Source organism: Cryphonectria parasitica (genome assembly GCF_011745365.1).
Source record: "Cryphonectria parasitica EP155 unplaced genomic scaffold M406scaffold_6, whole genome shotgun sequence".
NCBI lineage: Eukaryota > Fungi > Ascomycota > Sordariomycetes > Diaporthales > Cryphonectriaceae > Cryphonectria > Cryphonectria parasitica.
In genome coordinates this window covers 1,120,516-1,139,121 of record NW_024468914.1, presented here as the reverse complement: position 1 = coordinate 1,139,121, position 18,606 = coordinate 1,120,516, and the positions used below count along the sequence as shown (strand labels likewise).

General features: G+C 51.3%; 6 protein-coding genes across 6 annotated transcripts; 1 reads left to right on the top strand and 5 right to left on the bottom strand.

Annotated features, from left to right (window-relative positions):
• Window positions 1-312: 312 nt before the first annotated feature.
• M406DRAFT_357020 (L-xylulose reductase) lies at window positions 313-1,557 on the bottom strand. Its single transcript, XM_040923577.1, has 2 exons — window positions 1,135-1,557; window positions 313-1,040 (listed from the first exon to the last, which is right to left on the bottom strand). The coding sequence occupies exons 1-2, from the start codon at window positions 1,452-1,454 to the stop codon at window positions 560-562; spliced, it is 801 nt and encodes a 266-aa protein (XP_040774295.1). The 5' UTR covers window positions 1,455-1,557; the 3' UTR covers window positions 313-559.
• Window positions 1,558-6,325: 4,768 nt separating this feature from the next.
• M406DRAFT_357018 (uncharacterized protein) lies at window positions 6,326-8,498 on the bottom strand. The gene is made up of 3 exons (XM_040923576.1): window positions 8,022-8,498; window positions 7,451-7,885; window positions 6,326-7,359 (listed from the first exon to the last, which is right to left on the bottom strand). The coding sequence occupies exons 1-3, from the start codon at window positions 8,275-8,277 to the stop codon at window positions 7,046-7,048; spliced, it is 1,005 nt and encodes a 334-aa protein (XP_040774294.1). The 5' UTR covers window positions 8,278-8,498; the 3' UTR covers window positions 6,326-7,045.
• Window positions 8,499-8,527: 29 nt separating this feature from the next.
• On the top strand, window positions 8,528-12,253 carry M406DRAFT_103763 (uncharacterized protein). The gene is made up of 8 exons (XM_040915079.1): window positions 8,528-9,148; window positions 9,433-9,533; window positions 9,668-10,548; window positions 10,615-10,807; window positions 10,870-11,013; window positions 11,082-11,548; window positions 11,616-11,837; window positions 11,919-12,253. Exons 1-8 carry the CDS (start codon window positions 8,942-8,944, stop codon window positions 12,140-12,142), a joined length of 2,439 nt encoding a protein of 812 aa, XP_040775011.1. The 5' UTR covers window positions 8,528-8,941; the 3' UTR covers window positions 12,143-12,253.
• On the bottom strand, window positions 12,216-14,261 carry M406DRAFT_323097 (FAD/NAD(P)-binding domain-containing protein). Its single transcript, XM_040919738.1, has 5 exons — window positions 13,807-14,261; window positions 13,366-13,720; window positions 13,112-13,268; window positions 12,897-13,055; window positions 12,216-12,823 (listed from the first exon to the last, which is right to left on the bottom strand). The coding sequence occupies exons 1-5, from the start codon at window positions 14,149-14,151 to the stop codon at window positions 12,316-12,318; spliced, it is 1,524 nt and encodes a 507-aa protein (XP_040774293.1). The 5' UTR covers window positions 14,152-14,261; the 3' UTR covers window positions 12,216-12,315.
• Window positions 14,262-14,796: 535 nt separating this feature from the next.
• On the bottom strand, window positions 14,797-15,834 carry M406DRAFT_292971 (uncharacterized protein; the record flags this gene model as incomplete). The annotated part of the gene is made up of 2 exons (XM_040919062.1): window positions 14,981-15,834; window positions 14,797-14,930 (listed from the first exon to the last, which is right to left on the bottom strand). The coding sequence occupies exons 1-2, from the start codon at window positions 15,762-15,764 to the stop codon at window positions 14,797-14,799; spliced, it is 918 nt and encodes a 305-aa protein (XP_040774292.1). The 5' UTR covers window positions 15,765-15,834.
• A 453-nt stretch (window positions 15,835-16,287) lies between these two features.
• On the bottom strand, window positions 16,288-18,038 carry M406DRAFT_340931 (MFS general substrate transporter; the record flags this gene model as incomplete). Its single annotated transcript, XM_040921604.1, has 6 exons — window positions 16,288-16,725; window positions 16,864-17,113; window positions 17,301-17,377; window positions 17,427-17,552; window positions 17,603-17,793; window positions 17,936-18,038. The coding sequence occupies 6 exons, from the start codon at window positions 18,036-18,038 to the stop codon at window positions 16,288-16,290; spliced, it is 1,185 nt and encodes a 394-aa protein (XP_040774291.1).
• Between the last annotated feature and the right edge of the window lie 568 nt (window positions 18,039-18,606).

Here is an 18,606-nt window from a genome sequence, read left to right as displayed (position 1 = left end):
ACAGTAACCAGAGGGTAGGGGTGACGTCTAGCAAACAGTGAATGGGTGGCTGCCCCACCAAGATAACCCCGCCATGGTGGGGGAGGGGAGGGGTCATCGGGGGGCTACCTCGCTGAAAATTACTGCTGCCATGGCACCTGTAATAGCGGATTCCTAGAGTACCGCCCCCGCCAGATTTGACATCACCGGTGCATTTGGGGGCCTTTTCGAGCGTTCCTCCATCCCCCTCCCTCGGATCACCACCCCAACAGAAGGAGGTGAGGCTGAAAGGATGGAATTGGGTAACAATCGGAAGGATCGATGTGGAGTATTGTGTTTAACTTCATGTCTTTGTCTTCATAATCTTTCATTGTATTTTCCTTGGTATAACTTTATAAATCTTTCCTCCCGGTTATCCTGACGTGATCCGCCGGCCGTTCCGGGCACCCAAGAAAACCCAGATCCCAAACTCTCTACATTATGATTGAAGGCTCGTAATATTCGTGTTGACATGTGTGAATGTCTTTTGTCTCTTTTCTCGCTTTTATCTCTTTTTCGTACACCCCAGCTGTAAATCCCCTTACCGGCAGGTGTAGCCACCGTCAATGACGAGGTCAGCACCGGTAGTGTAGGTGCTGGCGTCGCTGACGAGGTAGACATAGGCGCCCTTGAGCTCCTTGGCAAGGCCATCGCGGCCCATGGGGATCATGCTGTGCCACAGTGCCTGGGTCTCGGCGTCGATGAAGTCGCTCAGGCCGGTGTCGATGTAACCAGGCGAGATGGAGTTGACACGGGCAAAGTCGCGCCACTCGTTTGCCAGGGAGCGGGCCATGTGAATGCAGCCTGCCTTGGCGACGTTGTACGAGGTCTGCTCCTGAGGGAAGTTGGCAATGTGGCCGGACATGGAGGCGGTGATGACCAGGGAGCCGTGGCCCTGCTTCTTGAAGACGGCGCCCACGGCCTTGGCGCAGTAGGCAGTGCCGTTCAGGTCGGTGTTGATGACGCGATCCCACTCCTCGGCGGAGCCATCGATGACACCGGCGTTGGCAGTAGCACCGGCACTGTGGGACACATCTTGTTAGTATATTGTACGCTTGTTTGGGAAAGAGGCACGAGGAAATTGTAGCGACTTCGAAGCGGAAGTGATGAACATACTTGGCGATGAAAGCGTCAATCTTGCCAAAGTCCTTGAGCACGGTCTGCACCAGCTCCTCGCACTGCGCGTACTCGCCCACGTTGCACTTGTAGGCCTTGACCTTGACGCCGTACTCCTTGGTCAGCTCCTCGACGTTCTTCTCGGCGCCCTCCTTGCGGCTGGCGTAGGTGATGGCCACATCGGCGCCCATCTCGGCGCAGCCACGGGCGGCCTCGATACCCATGCCCTTAGGGCCGGAAGCGCCGGTGACCACCACGACCTTGCCCTTAAGGCTGAAGAGGTCCTTGAGGGAGGACGCGGAAGGAGCTTTTTGAGGCATCTTGGGAGAGAGTGTGAAATAGGATGGAAGGGATTGTGTTGAGAAGTCGAGAGAGGAACGGAATGAGAACGAAGTCGGTTTGGTAGTAAAGAATGTAAAACGGGGAAAGGCGAAAGGCACAGGAAGAGCAGCAGACCTCGGCCTCTCTCTCTATATATATTCCTAACAAGCTCTATCTCCTCTTCTTTCTAAACCCACTCGCGGTAATGCTGTTTCGATAAGCTCCGACGCGGAACTGCGGGAATTGTTTGCAACCCAGTCAAGCCCGCCTCTTCCATCTTCTCTCATCTGCCGTACAAGCCTGACAGGTGGCCCCCCTTCGTCACCTTGCTGCGATGACAGGCTCGATCCCCCCCTCTTTTTTTTCTTTCCAGCCACAGTGAACCTTGAGGGGAGAGTCCACACTTGTGCCGAGAATAAAGCTAGTTGGCCCTCGATACATGGCGCCTTGGTGTCTACTAGACTAGGATGACATCATTGATGCATGGTTCTGGGCGCGACTAACAACGCGACAGCAGACTCATTTTAGTCGGGAAAAAAAAACCTCGGGCCAAATATCGAATTGTTTTGATAGGGATGCGGGAGAGCATAAAGCAGATAGTTCTCTCGAGAATTACAGGTATCGTAATCTCCTCTACAGTCAAGTTCGACACCTATGGCCTGAACAACCTTTGGGGGTTGCCGTACTATGGTATAACACTGGAAAGGGAAGTGAGGGGTAGGGCGGGGTCATGGGCAAATCTTGCGCCCCCTGATCTGACTGGACAGATCATTTCTTGTTCCTGGCTTTGGCTGCATTGTTACCATTACAGTATGGCAATCCACACCTTGAACCTCGTGTGAAATCTAAGCCCAGCCCAAAGTTCCTGCAGCTCTGTAGTTCGTTGGCAGGAACAACAACAAACACAACAACAAACACAACAACAAACAAAGGAAGACGAAAGACACCGATAGAAGCGCCACTCGGCCCGGCCATGTAGCCCTGGACCTCTCGGCGCCGGCCCTTGCTGCTACTTGTAACAAGACGGAGGCTCTTCTCGTTCTCCTTCATCGTGAGCCATTTGCTGTAAATTCCCAAGACTGATTCAATGACTATACAAGCAGCACCTCTCACAGACTTGTGTCAGTCTACTACATTCAACAACCTATACTACAGCAATGAAAAGAGAGAAAACTTCATCCTTCATGTCATCAGCTCCCAAGGCATCACAGTCCCATCCCACCTTTGCACGTGTCATATACCTTCGGCGGCAGTGGAGACCAAGGACATCGTCCGTTTATGGGGCTGATGACGTCGGAACTCGGCCCGCCTCTACTGTGAAATAATAAAAAATTGGAATGATATCACAGCCCCTCCGTCCTGCGTCTAGACCACGGGGGGAACAGAATTTGAGCGCAAAAGATCGCGTCGCGTTCAAAACGGGATCGGACTGCTTTGGCGGTGTGCTCCCCGCATCGTCATCGTTGGAGCATGAATTATTTGAACAGCAGCCCGCCCAGCTCGCGCATGTTTTTGGTTCTCGCATTTCTTTTCACTTTCTTGCTCGTGACGACGATTATGAGACGACTGCAAATCTGGATGTTTGTGGAAAGAGGATCGGCCCTATTACGTCCTTTTCCCCGCGACCTCCTCAGCATCCAGGCTTGCCGGAATAACTCAGACATGGTATCACTGTGAGGACCTGTAGATTTTGAAGCTCACTTGCAAAGAGTTGTAGAATTTGTCTAGCTGTCGCACAACAAGCATTGTTTTCATAGTCCAACATCAGCTTGGGGAGAATCTAGGTTGGCTGAGTACTTAAGTACGTACACGCTTACTTCTAAGTACTTAGGCAGCCCACGAGATGGTCGCGAATGTCTCTCCTACATCTCTCCGTCGAGGCGATCATGCAAGGAGTAAATAAAGAGCGTGAGGATTGAACGTTACCTTTCGTAGCTAAAAATGAAAATGTAAAGTATATATTTGCAGTGGTGTTTGAGGTCGATGAAGGGGACAGACAAGGGCGATTACCGACGCCGCTTTCAACCACCCTCCATACTGCTTTTCTTTATGTGACTTGAAAACTGTCATTTGACCTTTTGATAAACGATCTCAGTTCTGACCTTGTTCAAAATGAATTTGGATATCAGTTGAATGCGGCAATAGTCCTCAAGTACGGTACTGAGTACTAGCCTGCGTAAAGGCTCAACGTCTGGTGAGCATACGTAGTGCAATTCTGGATATTTGGCTCCTGCATGAAGTGTCGAAACAAGCAGCTCAATTTATTGTCATCAGCTGCCCGGCCTCTTAGTCTGTGTAATCATCTAGCCTGCACGATTATCCCACCTGCGTGAAACTGATCGATATGGCATTGATGAACCTTCAATATTCACCCGGCTGGGTCCAAGTCAACATCGGCGCCGTCAGCGCCGTCGACAACAAGGTAACCCCACCCATGCAGCCTCTGTCAAAAGCTCAGATATACAAATGCAACTCACAACTTGAAAGGACCTCGTGGGTGTGATAGATTGCATTCCAGGAGACTTTTGGATTGAAGGTCAAGATGATTAGCTAATGCTTCAAAACTGAATGATTGTTAGGACAATGATCCTTCATTTTGGCGGTCTTCTCTCAAATGCACGTAGTAAGAACATGAAAGATACGATGCTGTGCCCCTTATAACGCGTTTTACGCTCAGTGTCTTACGATATTAGTATGATTCGACTCGGTGAGCTGCACGTGTATTATGAGAGCATCCAGTGAGTTACTGGTTACTGGGACCTTCTTAGACAACATGATGGAACTGGCTTGTGCTACAGCTCTCTTACATCACACACTTTACACTTCGTTGTCGAATAACTTTCTTCTTATGCCATGTACCCAGATCCTAGCCTCTCCTGTTTCTCAGACTCTTTCTTTTTCTTTCATCCATTCTAATACATTATTTTTAAATGAAATAGGCGACCATATTCTACGTTCTCGGACAACATCATAAAATTCTAGTAATGAGAATAAGTTCTTGAAGGGAAGATCTAACATGTACAGTAGAGATGGCCAAGACTTCAGGTTGCGAGGCACTGATGAAGCATCTACTGTATGTACCCAGCCAATAGTCATTTCGTCTTGGCCAGACATCAATCCAAGTCTTCAATTTCACAACACGAAAGATAACCACCTGGCTCTGGCAGCAAGTTAAGCCAACTTGCTCACACCATACTATCGAAAAGTAGGCCGCATTCGTCCTAAGCGCAAAGTGTGACTGGGGGCATACACAATGACGTTCTGGACGGCCGCGCGTGATTTCTAACGGAGGCGAATTGCGGTAGCGTCCTGATGCAGTGAACAGATAGCGTTGGTGTTTGTTAGCGTGTGCATGCTCTCGGTTTAGGAACGGCGACTTCAATCGTAGACATTGATTGTATGAAGAAGAATGAAGAATTTAAATCATCTCAGACATGCGGCAATGATCTTGTAAGCGTGGTTTGATCATTAACATAGGCATTTTAAAAAATAAAATAAAAAGGTGAGGTACCAACGAAGGAGTTGCCAGAAATATTAGCGTTGGGGAGCCTAAACAGATCAGCCAGCATGGGAAAGTGTGTGTGCTGCATCCCTACTTAAACCTTCTGTAAGGATGCGAGCGCGCACAACCCCCAAGGGGGTTTCACATTGTCGTCATGAATCGGCACCAGCCGCAGCAAGACTTGCACATTTGATTATAAGATAAACCTTGTGTCTGGTCTTTGCTTGTCCATAAACTCAAGGTTAAGGTTCCCTCAAGTTTCATCATACTCATTATTACCACCAGCTTGTTTACGTCCTATCGAAGCCAACCTCATGAAAATCCCACGAGGCACAGACGGCAATTTACATGTCATCATGGGTTAGGCAGAATTCCGCTTTTCCAAGATCTGAGCTGAGCACGGAACCCCTGACAGACGGGAAGCTGCGCCTCATTCCAATTAATTAGTGAATGAAGGAGGACGGGCCTACCTCTTCTGCTGTGTGCGTGTGTTTTTCTACCAAAGCGCCAGCACAGAGGGCAGCTGAACCCGTTCGGAACTTGTTTGGGTCTGGCCCAGGCCACGCGTTGGGCTGTTCGTTCAGACCTTTCCCACCCAGAGCTGCCAGTACGTACTGGACTGTGCTGTGCTGTAAATTGCCCCATCCACTTTCCAAAAAATAAAGAAAGAAAAAAGAGAGAGGGGGGGGGGAAACACCCACAACATACGAGCCTAGGTCCTGTCACCTCGGAACCCTCTCTGAGTGTACTTTCCCAAGTTTCAAAACCAAACCCCAGGATCTGACCGCCACCGACCAAACAAACCTTGGTCAGCATTCTCCTCTCCCTCTCTCTCATCTTGTATCCTTGGTGAGACGTTACCTTTAACTCCCAACGTCTCGCACGCCAGTCACGTCCCCCACATTACAACTTGTCTCTGTGTCTGGACTCTTGTTTCTGCTCTCTCTTCTTCTGTGGATTCTTTCTGTATTTCTCCCCAGGATTCTACAGCCCTGTAACCTTGGACCCCTACCAACTCTACGACATACGGCACACAACATAACCCTTCTTACTCACCCGACCCCTTCCTCTGTCGCCACCTGCCAACCTCTTTTGTCAACACTCATCATCGTTACTCCAGTCCGGGTGAGCTATGAGCTACCAGGGCGAGACAATCTTTCCCATCATCCCCCAGCCCATGGCGCTGGCGGCTGATGCCCTGTCGGGTTCCCCGAGGAGATCTCCCGTCCCCTCGAACCTGGTCGACATCAACAACAATACCAACCAGCAGCAGCAGCAACAGCAACATCAGCAGCCGAGGAAGATAAAGCGAAGCGCCCTCTTCAATGAGGACGTCTTCTCCCGCCTCCTCAGCGGGCCCCTCCTCATAGTACATTTCGCCCTGTACTGCGCTGTGCCCGTTTATTATCTCGTCCACTTCTCGCCCTTCAGCCACTTCGGGCCGGGTCTCTTCAACCAGGCCGTCAGATGGACACTGCTCTGCCTCACCCAGTACCTAACGGCGATCCTCATGGTCTCGTGGGATGGTCACTACAAGGTACGCCGGGAGTTGCTGGCGCTCCTGGTCCTGGTCGCGAGCGCCTCCGTGATGGGGTTGCTGAAAGGGCTGGTCCAAACGATCACCATGGCGCGGGCGGCGCAGAGGGGTCCGGAACAGGGGTGACAGGCTGTTGGGGCACGGGTTGGGTGGTAAACGAAACGAATGGCATGTGATAGAGAAGATGGAGAGGGCTGCGAATCCACCTATCTTGCGATTTGACGAGGCATTGATTGCTCTTGCTTGGGTCTGGGTCGACTTTCTCCAGTGCAAAGTGGAACACACGGCACAAAAAGTAGCCACCATTGCTGGCATGTTGCATGGGTCTGGGTCTGGGACGCTGATAGGGGACCTGGTTCTTGGAACTAGCCGTTCTGGTGGAGGCATCAGAAGGTCGAAAAAAAAATTTTTGAGAGAGAAAGAAGAAAAAAAGAGGAGGGGCGACCCTGGGTAGAGGAGTTGACGGCTAAGTGGGAATTTGTACAATAATTCTTAACATTGTCGTTTTTGGACCCTCCTTCTTCTCTGTCTTTCCCTTCTTTTCTCTTCTTTCAATTCGACACCAGGGTCTCAACATCCGTATCCGACGTCCGGTAGAACCCCAGAGAGGTCAGCATGGGCTTGTCGTCGAATCGATACAAGTACACCGGGTCATCCCCCTCTTGACCTCCAGCAAAGTGTTGGAAGGGATACCACGAGGGAATGCAGAAAGTGTCGCCCTTTTCCCATCGATACTCCACATCTCCAATGGTCGTGTATCCTGATCCCTCTATCACATGGTAGACTGATGATGCCGTCTCCTGCACGCGAGGCGATGTCTTGCCCGCATTGATACGGGCCGCTGAGCCTCCGAGGATTCTGCTCACTGTAGCATTTTGTCCCCCACATTTCGTCAGCTTTCGACTAGATTCTCTCTTTCAATCCGAGGGCAATAAGTAAGAGAGACCACTACCTACCTTGTCTCCCGTCCTCGTGAAGATACCGCAGCTCAGCCGAGTCCCCCTCCACCTCGTCCAGCGCCGCCTTCATCCGGCTCCAGGGAAACACCAGCGGCGAGGCCGACGTGTCGACGTCCTCGGCCGGATAGCGAGGCGACGAGAACTGCTCAACAAAATGCACGGGGAAATGCTGGAAATTGGGCAGATCCAGCCCGTCGAGCCAGATCATGGGGCCCGAGCCGTCCTTGCCGTGGTCGTGCCAGTTCATGGTCGGCGTCAGGATCACGTCGCCCCTCTGCATGCGGATGCGCCGGCCGTGCACCGCCGTGAAGCCGCCCTGGCCCTCGATGATGAACCGCATGGCGAAGGCTACGTGCCTGTGCGCCTTGGCTGTCTCGTTGGGCATTACCAGCTGTAGGCCCGCGTACAGGGTGTCTGTCGTGAAGGGGGCATCTTGAATAGGTTCCAAGCTTTTATGTCAGAATGTTTGCTGTCATTGGTCTTTGTTTCTCTCTCCTTTCTTTCTCTGATCTTCTTTTTTTTCCCCTCTTCCCTCCTTTTCTCTCCTCTTCTTTCCTATGGATCATACCTCTTGCTGGATTAATCAGCATCAGCACCCTCCTCTCAGCTTGGTGCTCCGGAACAAGCTTGCCAGCCTCGAGAAGGCTGGGCCGGATGTCGGCGTATTTCCACAGGTGGGGCGTACACTTGGGATTGGGCAGAGGCGGGTTCAGCCTTGCCATCTGTAGCCAGAGAGGCTTTGTGTGTGCTTTCTCTGCCTGCCGCAGCATGACCTCGGTCGCATCTTCGACCTTGATCTCCTCCGTCTGTGTGGTTGTCGCCATACCGTGGGTTGAAGGCGTCACGCGTCTGGTCAGGTCAGATGGTACTCCACTGCTACTCCAGATCCTGAAAAGAAGCGAAAAGAAATGGTGAGAAAGACGGTCGCAGCTCGATTTGCAACGCCGTGATGAGCCTATACCTAATATGTAGGCCTGAACCTATTCACAAATGAATAGATGTTTATTACTTATTATGTCGTAACCAAGCCCCCTCCTCGTCTTTCTTCTTCCCTATCCCCAAGAAGTGATCATGCACGAACTTACTACGACATCACATAATATGTATCAACCCTTTTCGGAAATAGGGTAGTAATCCCGGCGGTTCGGCCCCTACAGCAACCGACCACCAGCAGACAACACGCAAAGCAGAATGACGTGCGGGGAGATAGTCCGTCGAGGCTTCAACACACTTGAAGGCCGCCATGAGCAGCATGAATTTTTCTTCTCCCCCCACCTAGTTCTCCTAATTACCTGCCTAACTCAATCGTTCAAAGCAACTCTGCAGGCAGACCCTTCCTTATCGACTTCCTAGATCCGCGAAGATCAGCCTAGCTAACCAGGCTTTCCCAGTCCATTCCCCTTCCTATCCTCTGCAGCTTTATTTTTGGGGGAAAGAAATACACACACAGAGAGAGAGGGAGAGAGAGAGAGAGAGAGAGAGCTCTCAATGGCCGATTCCATTCGGGTGTCGCTCCCTACGAGCGGCGAGGACGAAACGGATACGGGCGGCGGCCCGCTGGATCTCGACTCCATGCCTACGCCGGCCGGTGCCTCTGTTGCTGCTAATGATACAGCTGAGGACACTCCGCGTAGGCCGCAGAAGCGTCGCAGGATACCCGTCGCTTGTGGTGCGTGCAGGAGCAAGAAGTCGCGCGTAAGGCTCAGCCCACAGAGCAAATTTTGAATTATTACACCCACACATTTTTTATTTATTTATTTTTAATTTTTTCTTTTTTGGCTACTAGCCTGTGGAAAAGAAAAGAGGTAGAAAATGGAGGGAGAAGATACAGAAGAGGAAGGAAAAGGGGGCGATCTAACTTTTTCTTCTTTTCCTCTTTTGTCTCTATCCCTCCTTTTTCTCATCTCCCTCTGTTGTTGTCGTTGTCATCAACACAGTTTCATGAACTCTGGGGAGCTGACGGATTGTTATGAGAACAGTGTGATGGCTACCGGCCGAAATGCTCTAGTTGTCAGGCACAGAATATTGAATGCGTCTACTTATCTCCTCCCATCTCGGCGACAACTCCAGTTCCAAGGGCGTAAGTGATGATACCTGCGGTAAAGGGGGAGGAGAAGGAGAATGTGGTCACCAGGTGATGGTTGTGGGTGTGCTTTTGCAACGGCGTCGGACTGTCTGGACTAACTCATTCCCTTTGGCTTGGACGTCTACCAGGTTTCTTCAGCTCGTAGAGACCCGCCTGTCTCAGCTCGAGAGCGACGTGCGCATGCTGAAGGACACACAGAGCCGGACCGGAAGTGTGACTAGCGACTCCATCATGAACGACCGGAGGGCCAGCATGTCAACGTATCAGTCGGCTCTCACCGTGCCTGAAGTGGATTCCGAGGACTTTGGAGAATTTCCTGATGCTACCGATGGTATGGGATCCATGGAATTCGCAAAGGAAGAGGACTCTGGTTACTATGGTACGTGTCAGCTCATGGTGGCCGATCTTGGGAAAGAGGAGGGTGGGGGGAAAAACTCGGGAAGAGACTATCAATGGCTGAGCACTTCTTCTTTCACCGCAGGCCCATCATCGAACATCGCATTCACTCGCAATATCCGCCGAGCCATGTACGCCCTCTTATCGCGGCCAGCATCTCGTCACCTCGGCCCCGACGCGAGGTCGCACCGGCAGATCCCCCACAGGCCCTCTCTCGATGTATCTCGGCCCTCCACGCCCCACGTGCGGACGACACGGCTGATCAACGGCGAGGCGGGCAGTGTGGATGGGGCCGTCGACTATCTCGCCCTACCTCCTGACGAGGAGATGGACGCCCTCGTCAGTCGCTTCTTCGTGGACACGGGAGCTCTGTTCCCTTTTGTGCACGGCCCGAGCTTTTTGGATGAGTATGAGCGGGTGAAGAGGAATAACTTCAGAAAGTTCAGGCGGTCCTGGCTGGGGCTGCTAAATGCCATTCTTACCATGGCCACGGTGACTTCTGCCAGCATGAACATCACTGCCTCTGACAGGGCGGCCCGGGCGGAAGTCTTCTATATGCGTGCCAAGGCACTATGTCTGGATCGCATGTTGCATAGTGCAAGCTTGGAGACTGGTAAGTGACCTCATGACAATAAGGAAAAGGCCTCGTCGACTGATTATTTATTATGGTCAACAACAGTCCAGGCAATGCTGCTCTTGAGCCAATACTTGCAAGGCACACATCGATCGACGACCACCTGGAACGTGCATGGTCTTGCTGTGAAGGCGGCTTTCCAGCTGGGGCTGCACTCGACTTCTTTCTGCAAAGACAATTCCCCGTTGGATAAAGAGATGCGTCTTAGGACCTGGTATGGCTGCATTCTTCTCGACAGGTAATTTCCCACACAATTTCTGTCCCTTCAAGTGGCAACCGAATTGACACAGAAATTACCAGAACACTCAGCATGACCTTTGGCCGCCCTCCAGCCATTCCCGAATCTTATGTTCGAACCCCATTGCCAAAAGCCTGCGACAAGACTCTTGCCCCTATGAAGGTCAACGATGTCATGCTCAGTACTGATTTCTTCGTGTATACTATGTCAGTTTCGCCCGTGAGAATAACGAAGAATGAGATTATTAGACACTGGCAGCTGACATTGCAGCTAGAACTCTTTACAAAATAATGTGGACGATAATCGACATTCTCTACAAATGCAATATTGGCGATCCGGACGGCGGTGTCCTCCCTGTCGCCGCCAGCATTCTCCAGATCGAACATCAGCTGCTCGAATGGCAGGCCGCGCTGGGTCCACTCTCGAGTCTTGTCACACCAGCAGAGCTAAGGAATGACGACAGCTTCAGCGCGGAGAAGAGGTTCCGAGTCGTTCTCACCTTGCGGTATCACAACGTCCGCATCCTTGCGCACCGCCGGATGTTGGATCTATACCTCTCCAGCATCGAACGGGGCCAGAGCTACGATGCAGAGGACTCGATGTTGAGACAAGTTGGGCAGCGCAGCAAGAGCATCTGCTTCCAGTCGGCGTCCGAGTTGATCGGGATTGTCAATGTGCTCACGCACTCTCCCGAGCCAAAGAGGGGCTTACTTGGGGCGTGGTGGTTTACCCTTTACTATAGTGAGTATCAACACATGATCAAACAAGAGGTTGACAGCAAAAATTCCTGATACTAACACCTGAGCAGCATTCAATGCGACACTGACGATCGTCGCATTGATGCTTTGTAACCATGTCAGCGGCCCAGAAGCGCCCACTTCTTACGAAGCCACAGGCATCTCAGACCAGGCCCTGAATGAGATACTAGCAGCAGCACTTGCATGTTTGCCGTTGATTGACAATGGAAACAAGATGGTGGAAAAGTGTGCAAAGTTTGCGACAACGTTGAACCAGTGTCTGCATCTCCTGGGTAAGTAATTTTGACCCATACATACCTGTGCTTCGAGAGTTCAAATGTGTAAATGAGGCTGACACTTATTTAACTCCAAAGGTGAACAAGCAGACGGCTCGTTCAGGAGTAATGGTGAAGGGGGCACGCCTACGGTGGAAACTCCGAGGCCCGCCAACCAATACGGGGTGCCTCACTCGTATGCTCCCATACCAATCGATGTCAGCCACTTTGATCTCGGTGCTCTAGGTTGGGAGAACGACTTCTTGGCGTCCCTATGGAGTGGTATGACCGAGGGAAATCAAGAGTCTGATCTCTTCTGCTAATTGTTAACAATCAACACATCGTGAAGTTGTGCTCCGCATCACTGGACAAGTACTGCATAGGCAAGCCATATTTCAATAATTAGCAGAAATCAAATTATAGTTTCCAAAACCACTATGTTATCTTTGCGTCTGGTCTTTGGCCCGTATCATACTGTCAATGGCTCATCCCGTTTCTAATTCTGCGTTTTCAGTATCAGATCATGAATCGCCTTGTCCCAAGCCTCCTCCATCACCTTCTCTGCGTCATACCCATACGCCCAGTTCTGCGTGACTGGGTCACTCCACTGATTCGGACTGCTGAGGAAATGCCTCCCGTCCACCTCAGGCCGCATGGCCGCATCCCGCGCCTGCTGGAGCGGCCCGTCCTTGAAGTGCCAGATCATCGAGTTTACCATGCTCGCCTCCTGCATCATGCTGCTCCGCTTGATCCGCTCCTGCTCGAAGACATTCAAGGCGAATTTGACCTCCTTGGGTGACGTGATCTTGCTCAGGGCCACAGCGAGGGCGGCGCCGTCTTCGACTGCCATCGCTGCGCCTTGGGACATATACGGGACCATGGCGTGGGCTGCGTCACCTAGGATAATGAGCTTGGAGGAGTTGGATACCCATTTGTCCAGTGCAGAGCCGGTCATTAGGGGTGTCTTCAGTGCCTTGTCTATCAGGCTAATGATTCTGGTGAGTCTGATAAAAGCAAGCTTAGCATTTTGTTTGGGTCTTGCAGGTATGAATAATCAAGAGCGACTGGCTGGCTTACTGTGGATCCCATCCTTCAAACTCCCTCCTCATATTACCCAGGATATCCTCCTCCAGACCGAAGGTGGCAGGATCTCCTTTGTCGCGGTGGGACAAGACCATGTTGAATGACTTTCCGCCAGCTATGGAGTAGGTCATCACGTGGCGGTCCTCGCCAACCCTAAAAATCATTAGGATGATTGTGGACGTAATAAGATAGCTGAGTTCATAGCTCACCAGAGATTCAGGTTGTGCTTCTCCAGAATCCAAGCAAGCTCTGGAAAAGGTCTCATCTTGTCAACATCAACTGTTGCGCGATATACTGCAAAACCCGTGAGCTTCGGCACCCCTCTTCCTCCAGGAGATACCAATGCTCGTGCGAGCGATTTCACCCCTGCAGCATCATGAGTGTCAGTATGAGAGATCACCACGGTAATAACTCTGCCATAGGTGTACAAAATATCAACAAAGACACCAGCAAGTCGACGTACCATCTGCAGCAACGACCAGATCGCCCTGGAAGACACTCCCATCTGACAGAATAATGGTGGCCGTCTCTGGATTGTACTCGTCCACCTTGCTGTTCAGCATCGTCTTAACTCCCAGCGCACTGGCCTGCTGATACAGAGCATTGTGGAGATGAGCTCTGTGCACAACATAGTAAGGCGACCCATACTTTGCACTGAACTCGGGCGAGGTGTCTGTGACGCCAATCAAAGCTCCGTTTTGCCAGCGCCGGAAATTCATCTTAGCTGGCTGGACGACGTATTTCGCAAAGCGCTGGGCAACTCCCCATCGTTTTAGGAGTATTCCTGAATTTGGTGGAACTTGAATACCAGCGCCGACCTATTGTAATGTCAGATACTCTGATTGGAAGATTATGTGCCATAAAATTTTCAAGAGTTTTATATTGTGATTTTGACGAAACTCACCTCCATGAGTTCCGGAGCCTGCTCAAAAACCGTCACATCGTGACCTCTCCTGCGCAAGGCTACAGCCGTAGCCAGTCCACCAAGGCCAGCACCGACAATGAGGATATCCAGCTTCACTTTGGCCTGTTTCACCTCACGATGCTGACGCGTGTGCAATTCAGGAACATTTTGCAAGAATTGCAGACAATTCGACGGATACGAGGTGGACGTGTACTTGGGCTGTTCCTCAGCCTCGCTGTCAGATTCGTCCTCGCTCGTGACGAGGCTGCCGTTGGTTGCCTTCACCGCCTTTGCATCCCCATTGGAGAGCAAGGTTAGCACCGAGAGAGGTGTTGCCATCGGCATATTGGGCTGTTGCTGGGCTGGTGCTGCGTGCTTTGAGACAAGGCTGCCGGCGCTGTATGACTTGGAAAGACGCAATTGCAGGATCGGCACTCGCAATCACCGAGACGCTGGAAGGGGGTGAGATGTTGGAGGGAACAGGGTGGGAACTGATGACGAGGTGTGTGAATATTTCATTCTTTTAGGTAAAGCCAGTGATCATGGGTTCCTCGTCTGAGATCGACCAGAACTGTGATGCTATCTCGTGCTTCCCTAAGTCCCCGGCCTAGCGGCGGCAGCAACATCGCGTTTGAATGATAAGGTATTCGTAATTCATAGGAACAAGATAGCGTCCCGTGAGAGTTGAAAGCATTTCGAGTGGCTTGTTATGGACGATATTTCGGTCAAAATGTGACGGAACGTAACAAAGGAGCCCGAGGTCTTAGACCGGTTAGTAAGTCCTGCATATACAGTGAACAACTCTATAGGCTGTTTGAAAGCCGATTCATACCTAATTACTGCAGTATGACAATCGTGGGCTAAAGCAACCGGGGAGCAAGGGAGCATGTGACAATCTGACATTTGCTACATTTGGAATTCCTAGTCTCCTTGGTATAACTTTGTGAGTTTTTAACACTTTGAGCACTATCATGCGCCTACATCCATTAATCATGCATATTCCACACCGTTTCGAAGAGTGCCAATCTTGCTGATCTTCACATCAACCTGGTCACCAGGCTTAAGCCACTGAGATGGTGTCTGGCCCATGCCAACTCCTGTACCGAGAAATAACAAGATTAGCGCTTTCTCAACTAGATTGTTGTATGCAAGATCCTCGGGGTGGTGACTTTACCTCCTGGGGTTCCCGTCATAACTACAGAGCCCGCTTGAAGGGTTGTCCCACTCGATAAATACGAAATCAAGTAGGCACAGTCAAACAACAAGTCACTAACAGACTCTTGCTGCCTGATTTCACCATTCACAATCGTAGAGAGGTCCAACTTGCTCGGGTCTCCTACCAGGTCCGCCCTGACGAGACAAGGGCCAAGCGGGGCAAAAGTATCAAAGCCCTTTGAGAACCCCCACTGAGGTACAACGCCAGCAAACGCAGGATCTCGCTGCAGCTTTCGGGAAGACACATCGTTCCCGGCGGTGTAAGCCGCAATGTACGACAGGGCATCCTCCTTGGAGACATCTTTGGCGTCCTTGCCGAGAACAAAGCACAGCTCCCCCTCGTAGTCTGCCTGGTCGTCCTGGGCGATCTTGGGGACCACGATGTTGGCGCCGTGGTCGTGCACGCACGTGTTGGGCTTGAAGAAGATGAAAGGGAAAGGAGGGGGCTTCCTGCCGGCCTCGCGGATGTGTTTGGCGTAGTTGAGGCCCACGCAGCGGAGGATAGGCACGTCTGCCTGCGCCAGGGGGCCGAGGAGCTTCTTGACCGTGACTACCTCATCAGTGACCACCGTCTTACCGGTGGTGTCGTAAATATCGTGCCCTTTGATGATCTTGGCTTGTAATTTCGTCTCCTCTGTTGTCGTCCCCAGGTCGAAATCAGGACTAGGGAGGATAGGCTCACCGCGCAGCACGCGGCCGTCCTCGGCAGTGAAACGGATGAGTCTCTCCCACGGGACCGACATAATTGCTGGTGGTGGTGTTGATGATGATAATTGACTGAAGCCTATGTGTACCTAATAGAGGTTGAATATGAGGACAATGGCAACATAACCAGAATTATTCAGGCAATCTAAAGGTGCAGAAGTACCCCTCGGCTTATTTTTATGGTAGAGTACTTCGGGGAGCAGGGCCCGGAGTTAGGGAAGACTGCCGGCGTCTAGCACCTCTCACACGCTCGACCTGCGCGGTGGCAAGATATTGATTTCCACCTTCCACTCACGGCTGCACGTGATATGATTTACTGACCACCTTTTTCTACGATTTCGTACCAAGAAGTGGCTTGCAGGCTTCGTTGCATGTTGCTCAACGCTTGGTGAGGGAGGAGGGGTAGAAGCTCACGCCCCTCTTGCAACGGACGATGTTGTGCCACATATTGATGGACACCCATGTCTCGACCTCTGAATGACCAAGCAATGACTTTATTGTGTGTATAGTGCAGGCTTCTTCCACAGCTATGACTTTCTATTGAGCTTACCACTGTGCTTTCTACCGCTGCTGCTTGCCTATTGCCCGCAATCCAGCACCGTATCTCCACGATAGGAATGGTGCAGGTAGCCCCAAGCCGAGCCATACAAAAGTCAGAAGACTGTTACCCCATCCATATCCAAGACTAGAATACATCCTGGACGCAAATAGCGGGAAGGCGAACGCCGTGATGTTCCGGAGCAGTTGGCTCGCCGCCGTGGCGCTAGCTACATGCTCCGGGTTAGCGTCCACGAGATAGGCCTGCATAGACTGCGTCGAGATGATGATGCCGTATGCAAAGACGGACAAGCCAAAATCGGGCACGAGCCAGACCACCCGCTCCTCGGTAGCCCAGCCGTACCAGAACAGGCCGATTGGGATGAGAACCACCCCGAGCATCATGAAGGGCGCACGGAACTCGGGTTGAGCCTCGCCGTTGTTGTGACTCTTAAGATGTCGCTACAGCCGGTCCATGAAGCGTGCTCCGCCCTGCGATGCTGCCATGCAGCCGAGGCAGATGGCAATATAGTGTAGCCCGGATATAGTTTTGGACTGGTCATAACGATTGATAAACATGGTCGCCAGAGTACTTTGCACTATGTAAAGAATTCCATATTTGTAGGTGAGGAAGACGGACATGAGTTGGACAAAGGGCTGTGTTATGAGCAGTCTTCTAGGCCGCGCCAAGCTGGGGGCAAGGGTATGCTCAACAGACTCGTATTCCTGCTCGTATGCCGTGTAGTATGGCTGGCTTGTCTGTTTGCGAAGATTCTTGGCTTTTCGATGGAGGATCGAAGCGGCGTGTGTCTCTGGAAATATGAAACTGCTGAGGACATGAGAACGGCATCTGCGATTGACGAAAACTAGAAACTCCAGCGCCATCCAACAATACCAGTCTAGTCCATATTACCCCATTAGCACACTCCAACATTGGCTCACTTAGTAGTTGTGTTTGTTTCAGGGCATCCCCATGTTCTGAGATTTTACTTGTGGCATAGGAGACGTACAAGCACACCGCCGAGAATAGAACCCACAGCTCGGCCAAAGAGCGTCCACGCTGTTTCTTCGTCCAACAGTCGGCGAGTACAGGGTTTGAACCCCATTTCATGCACTTATGAGCCTCTCCATATGTTGTTGAAGAAGAATTACCTCAAAAGCACAGCATGTATAGCACTAGCTCCGAACCCTGCAAGGAAACAGTTCGCAATCACTACACCGTTACTCTGGGCAAAGCCAGCAACAGTATTCCAGATGACATAGAAGCAACCTGAAAGGATCCAGATTGACTTTCTCCCGAACATCTCAGTCAATGGAGCGAGCGGCGGGGGCCAAACACGTAGCCAAGCACGAATATAGACAAGGTCATTTGTGTTGTTGCCTCGTTGGTGTCGAGATCCCGAGACATGGTCGTCAGGGCTGGAGCGATTACCGTCGAGGACATCATAGTGAGCGTGCTTCCGAGAGAAGTGAGGGGTGTGACTGCCCATTTTTTCCATTGTGGCCAGTTGAACGGATTGAGAGTGTCATCTGGTCCATCCCAAGTGACCTTACAGGAGGGTCAGTGAATTAATACATCACTTTTCAGGAGTCATTCTTATTGAGAAGTGCTAGCAAAGCCAAAAGAAAATTGCAGTGAATTGTCCTAGCAAACATAGATCTTGGGGTTCACTCGTGTCTTGATCTATTCCGATGTGCCATGGGAAAGCTTGTTGGGGCGAGCGCGTCTCGGGATCCGCTGACACGGGGCCAATTTCAGCTTCTCCTTGGGTCATAGTAGACACCGCTCTGTGAATATGACTATGATAGGAGCTTGTGGCTTTGACACTCAGAAAGCGATCTGTCAGCCCTTAAACATTTTCGTGTGTGCAGACGAAGGCGTAATTGCTTGTTAGTTTAAACAGTGGTCGTCGCAGTATCAATACTTCATCAGTTTGCAATACTGCTCCCGAATCGGATTTTCAGGTCTCTTCCGTCCATTTTCTTTCCAACAACGAGTCCCCGACGAGTTTCAACGCTTCTCATAGTTCTTTACAGTGGTGCGGCGCAGCGGCTCGTGGCTCGGAGCTTGGAGCCTGCAAACCGGCGCCGTGCTGCTCTCCGTGTCGACTGCCGTCCCCAGGATGACCAACACCTAAAGCCGAGAATCTCGTAGATTTCACTAGACGAATATCTGTGTTGTGACTATGCTTATCCTCAAGTCTAATAACGGCACCGATCCCAGTCTGACCTGTCTATGTCACGCCTCTGTCGTGCTTTGTCAATCGCCCGAAGCTAGCTACAAATACGATGTGTGGTGAGCAATTCGCCAGCCTGACGGAATTTTCAGAATTACCTTGAGAG

Excerpts from the sequence above, each read along its gene's own strand:
- M406DRAFT_357020 (XM_040923577.1), bottom strand. The coding sequence starts at position 1,454 with ATGCCTCAAAAAGCTCCTTCCGCGTCCTCCCTCAAGGACCTCTTCAGC. Across the intron at positions 1,041-1,134 it reads ATTGACGCTTTCATCGCCAA|TGCCGGTGCTACTGCCAACG; the intron begins GTATGTTCATCA and ends TGTGTCCCACAG.
- M406DRAFT_357018 (XM_040923576.1), bottom strand. The coding sequence starts at position 8,277 with ATGGCGACAACCACACAGACGGAGGAGATCAAGGTCGAAGATGCGACC. Across the intron at positions 7,886-8,021 it reads GCTGATTAATCCAGCAAGAG|ATGCCCCCTTCACGACAGAC; the intron begins GTATGATCCATA and ends AACCTATTCAAG. Across the intron at positions 7,360-7,450 it reads TCACGAGGACGGGAGACAAG|TGAGCAGAATCCTCGGAGGC; the intron begins GTAGGTAGTGGT and ends AAAATGCTACAG.
- M406DRAFT_103763 (XM_040915079.1), top strand. The coding sequence starts at position 8,942 with ATGGCCGATTCCATTCGGGTGTCGCTCCCTACGAGCGGCGAGGACGAA. Across the intron at positions 9,149-9,432 it reads GCAGGAGCAAGAAGTCGCGC|TGTGATGGCTACCGGCCGAA; the intron begins GTAAGGCTCAGC and ends TTATGAGAACAG. Across the intron at positions 11,549-11,615 it reads GTGGTTTACCCTTTACTATA|CATTCAATGCGACACTGACG; the intron begins GTGAGTATCAAC and ends ACACCTGAGCAG.
- M406DRAFT_323097 (XM_040919738.1), bottom strand. The coding sequence starts at position 14,151 with ATGCCGATGGCAACACCTCTCTCGGTGCTAACCTTGCTCTCCAATGGG. Across the intron at positions 13,721-13,806 it reads AGGCTCCGGAACTCATGGAG|GTCGGCGCTGGTATTCAAGT; the intron begins GTGAGTTTCGTC and ends ACATTACAATAG. Across the intron at positions 12,824-12,896 it reads TTTGAAGGATGGGATCCACA|ACTCACCAGAATCATTAGCC; the intron begins GTAAGCCAGCCA and ends TGCTTTTATCAG.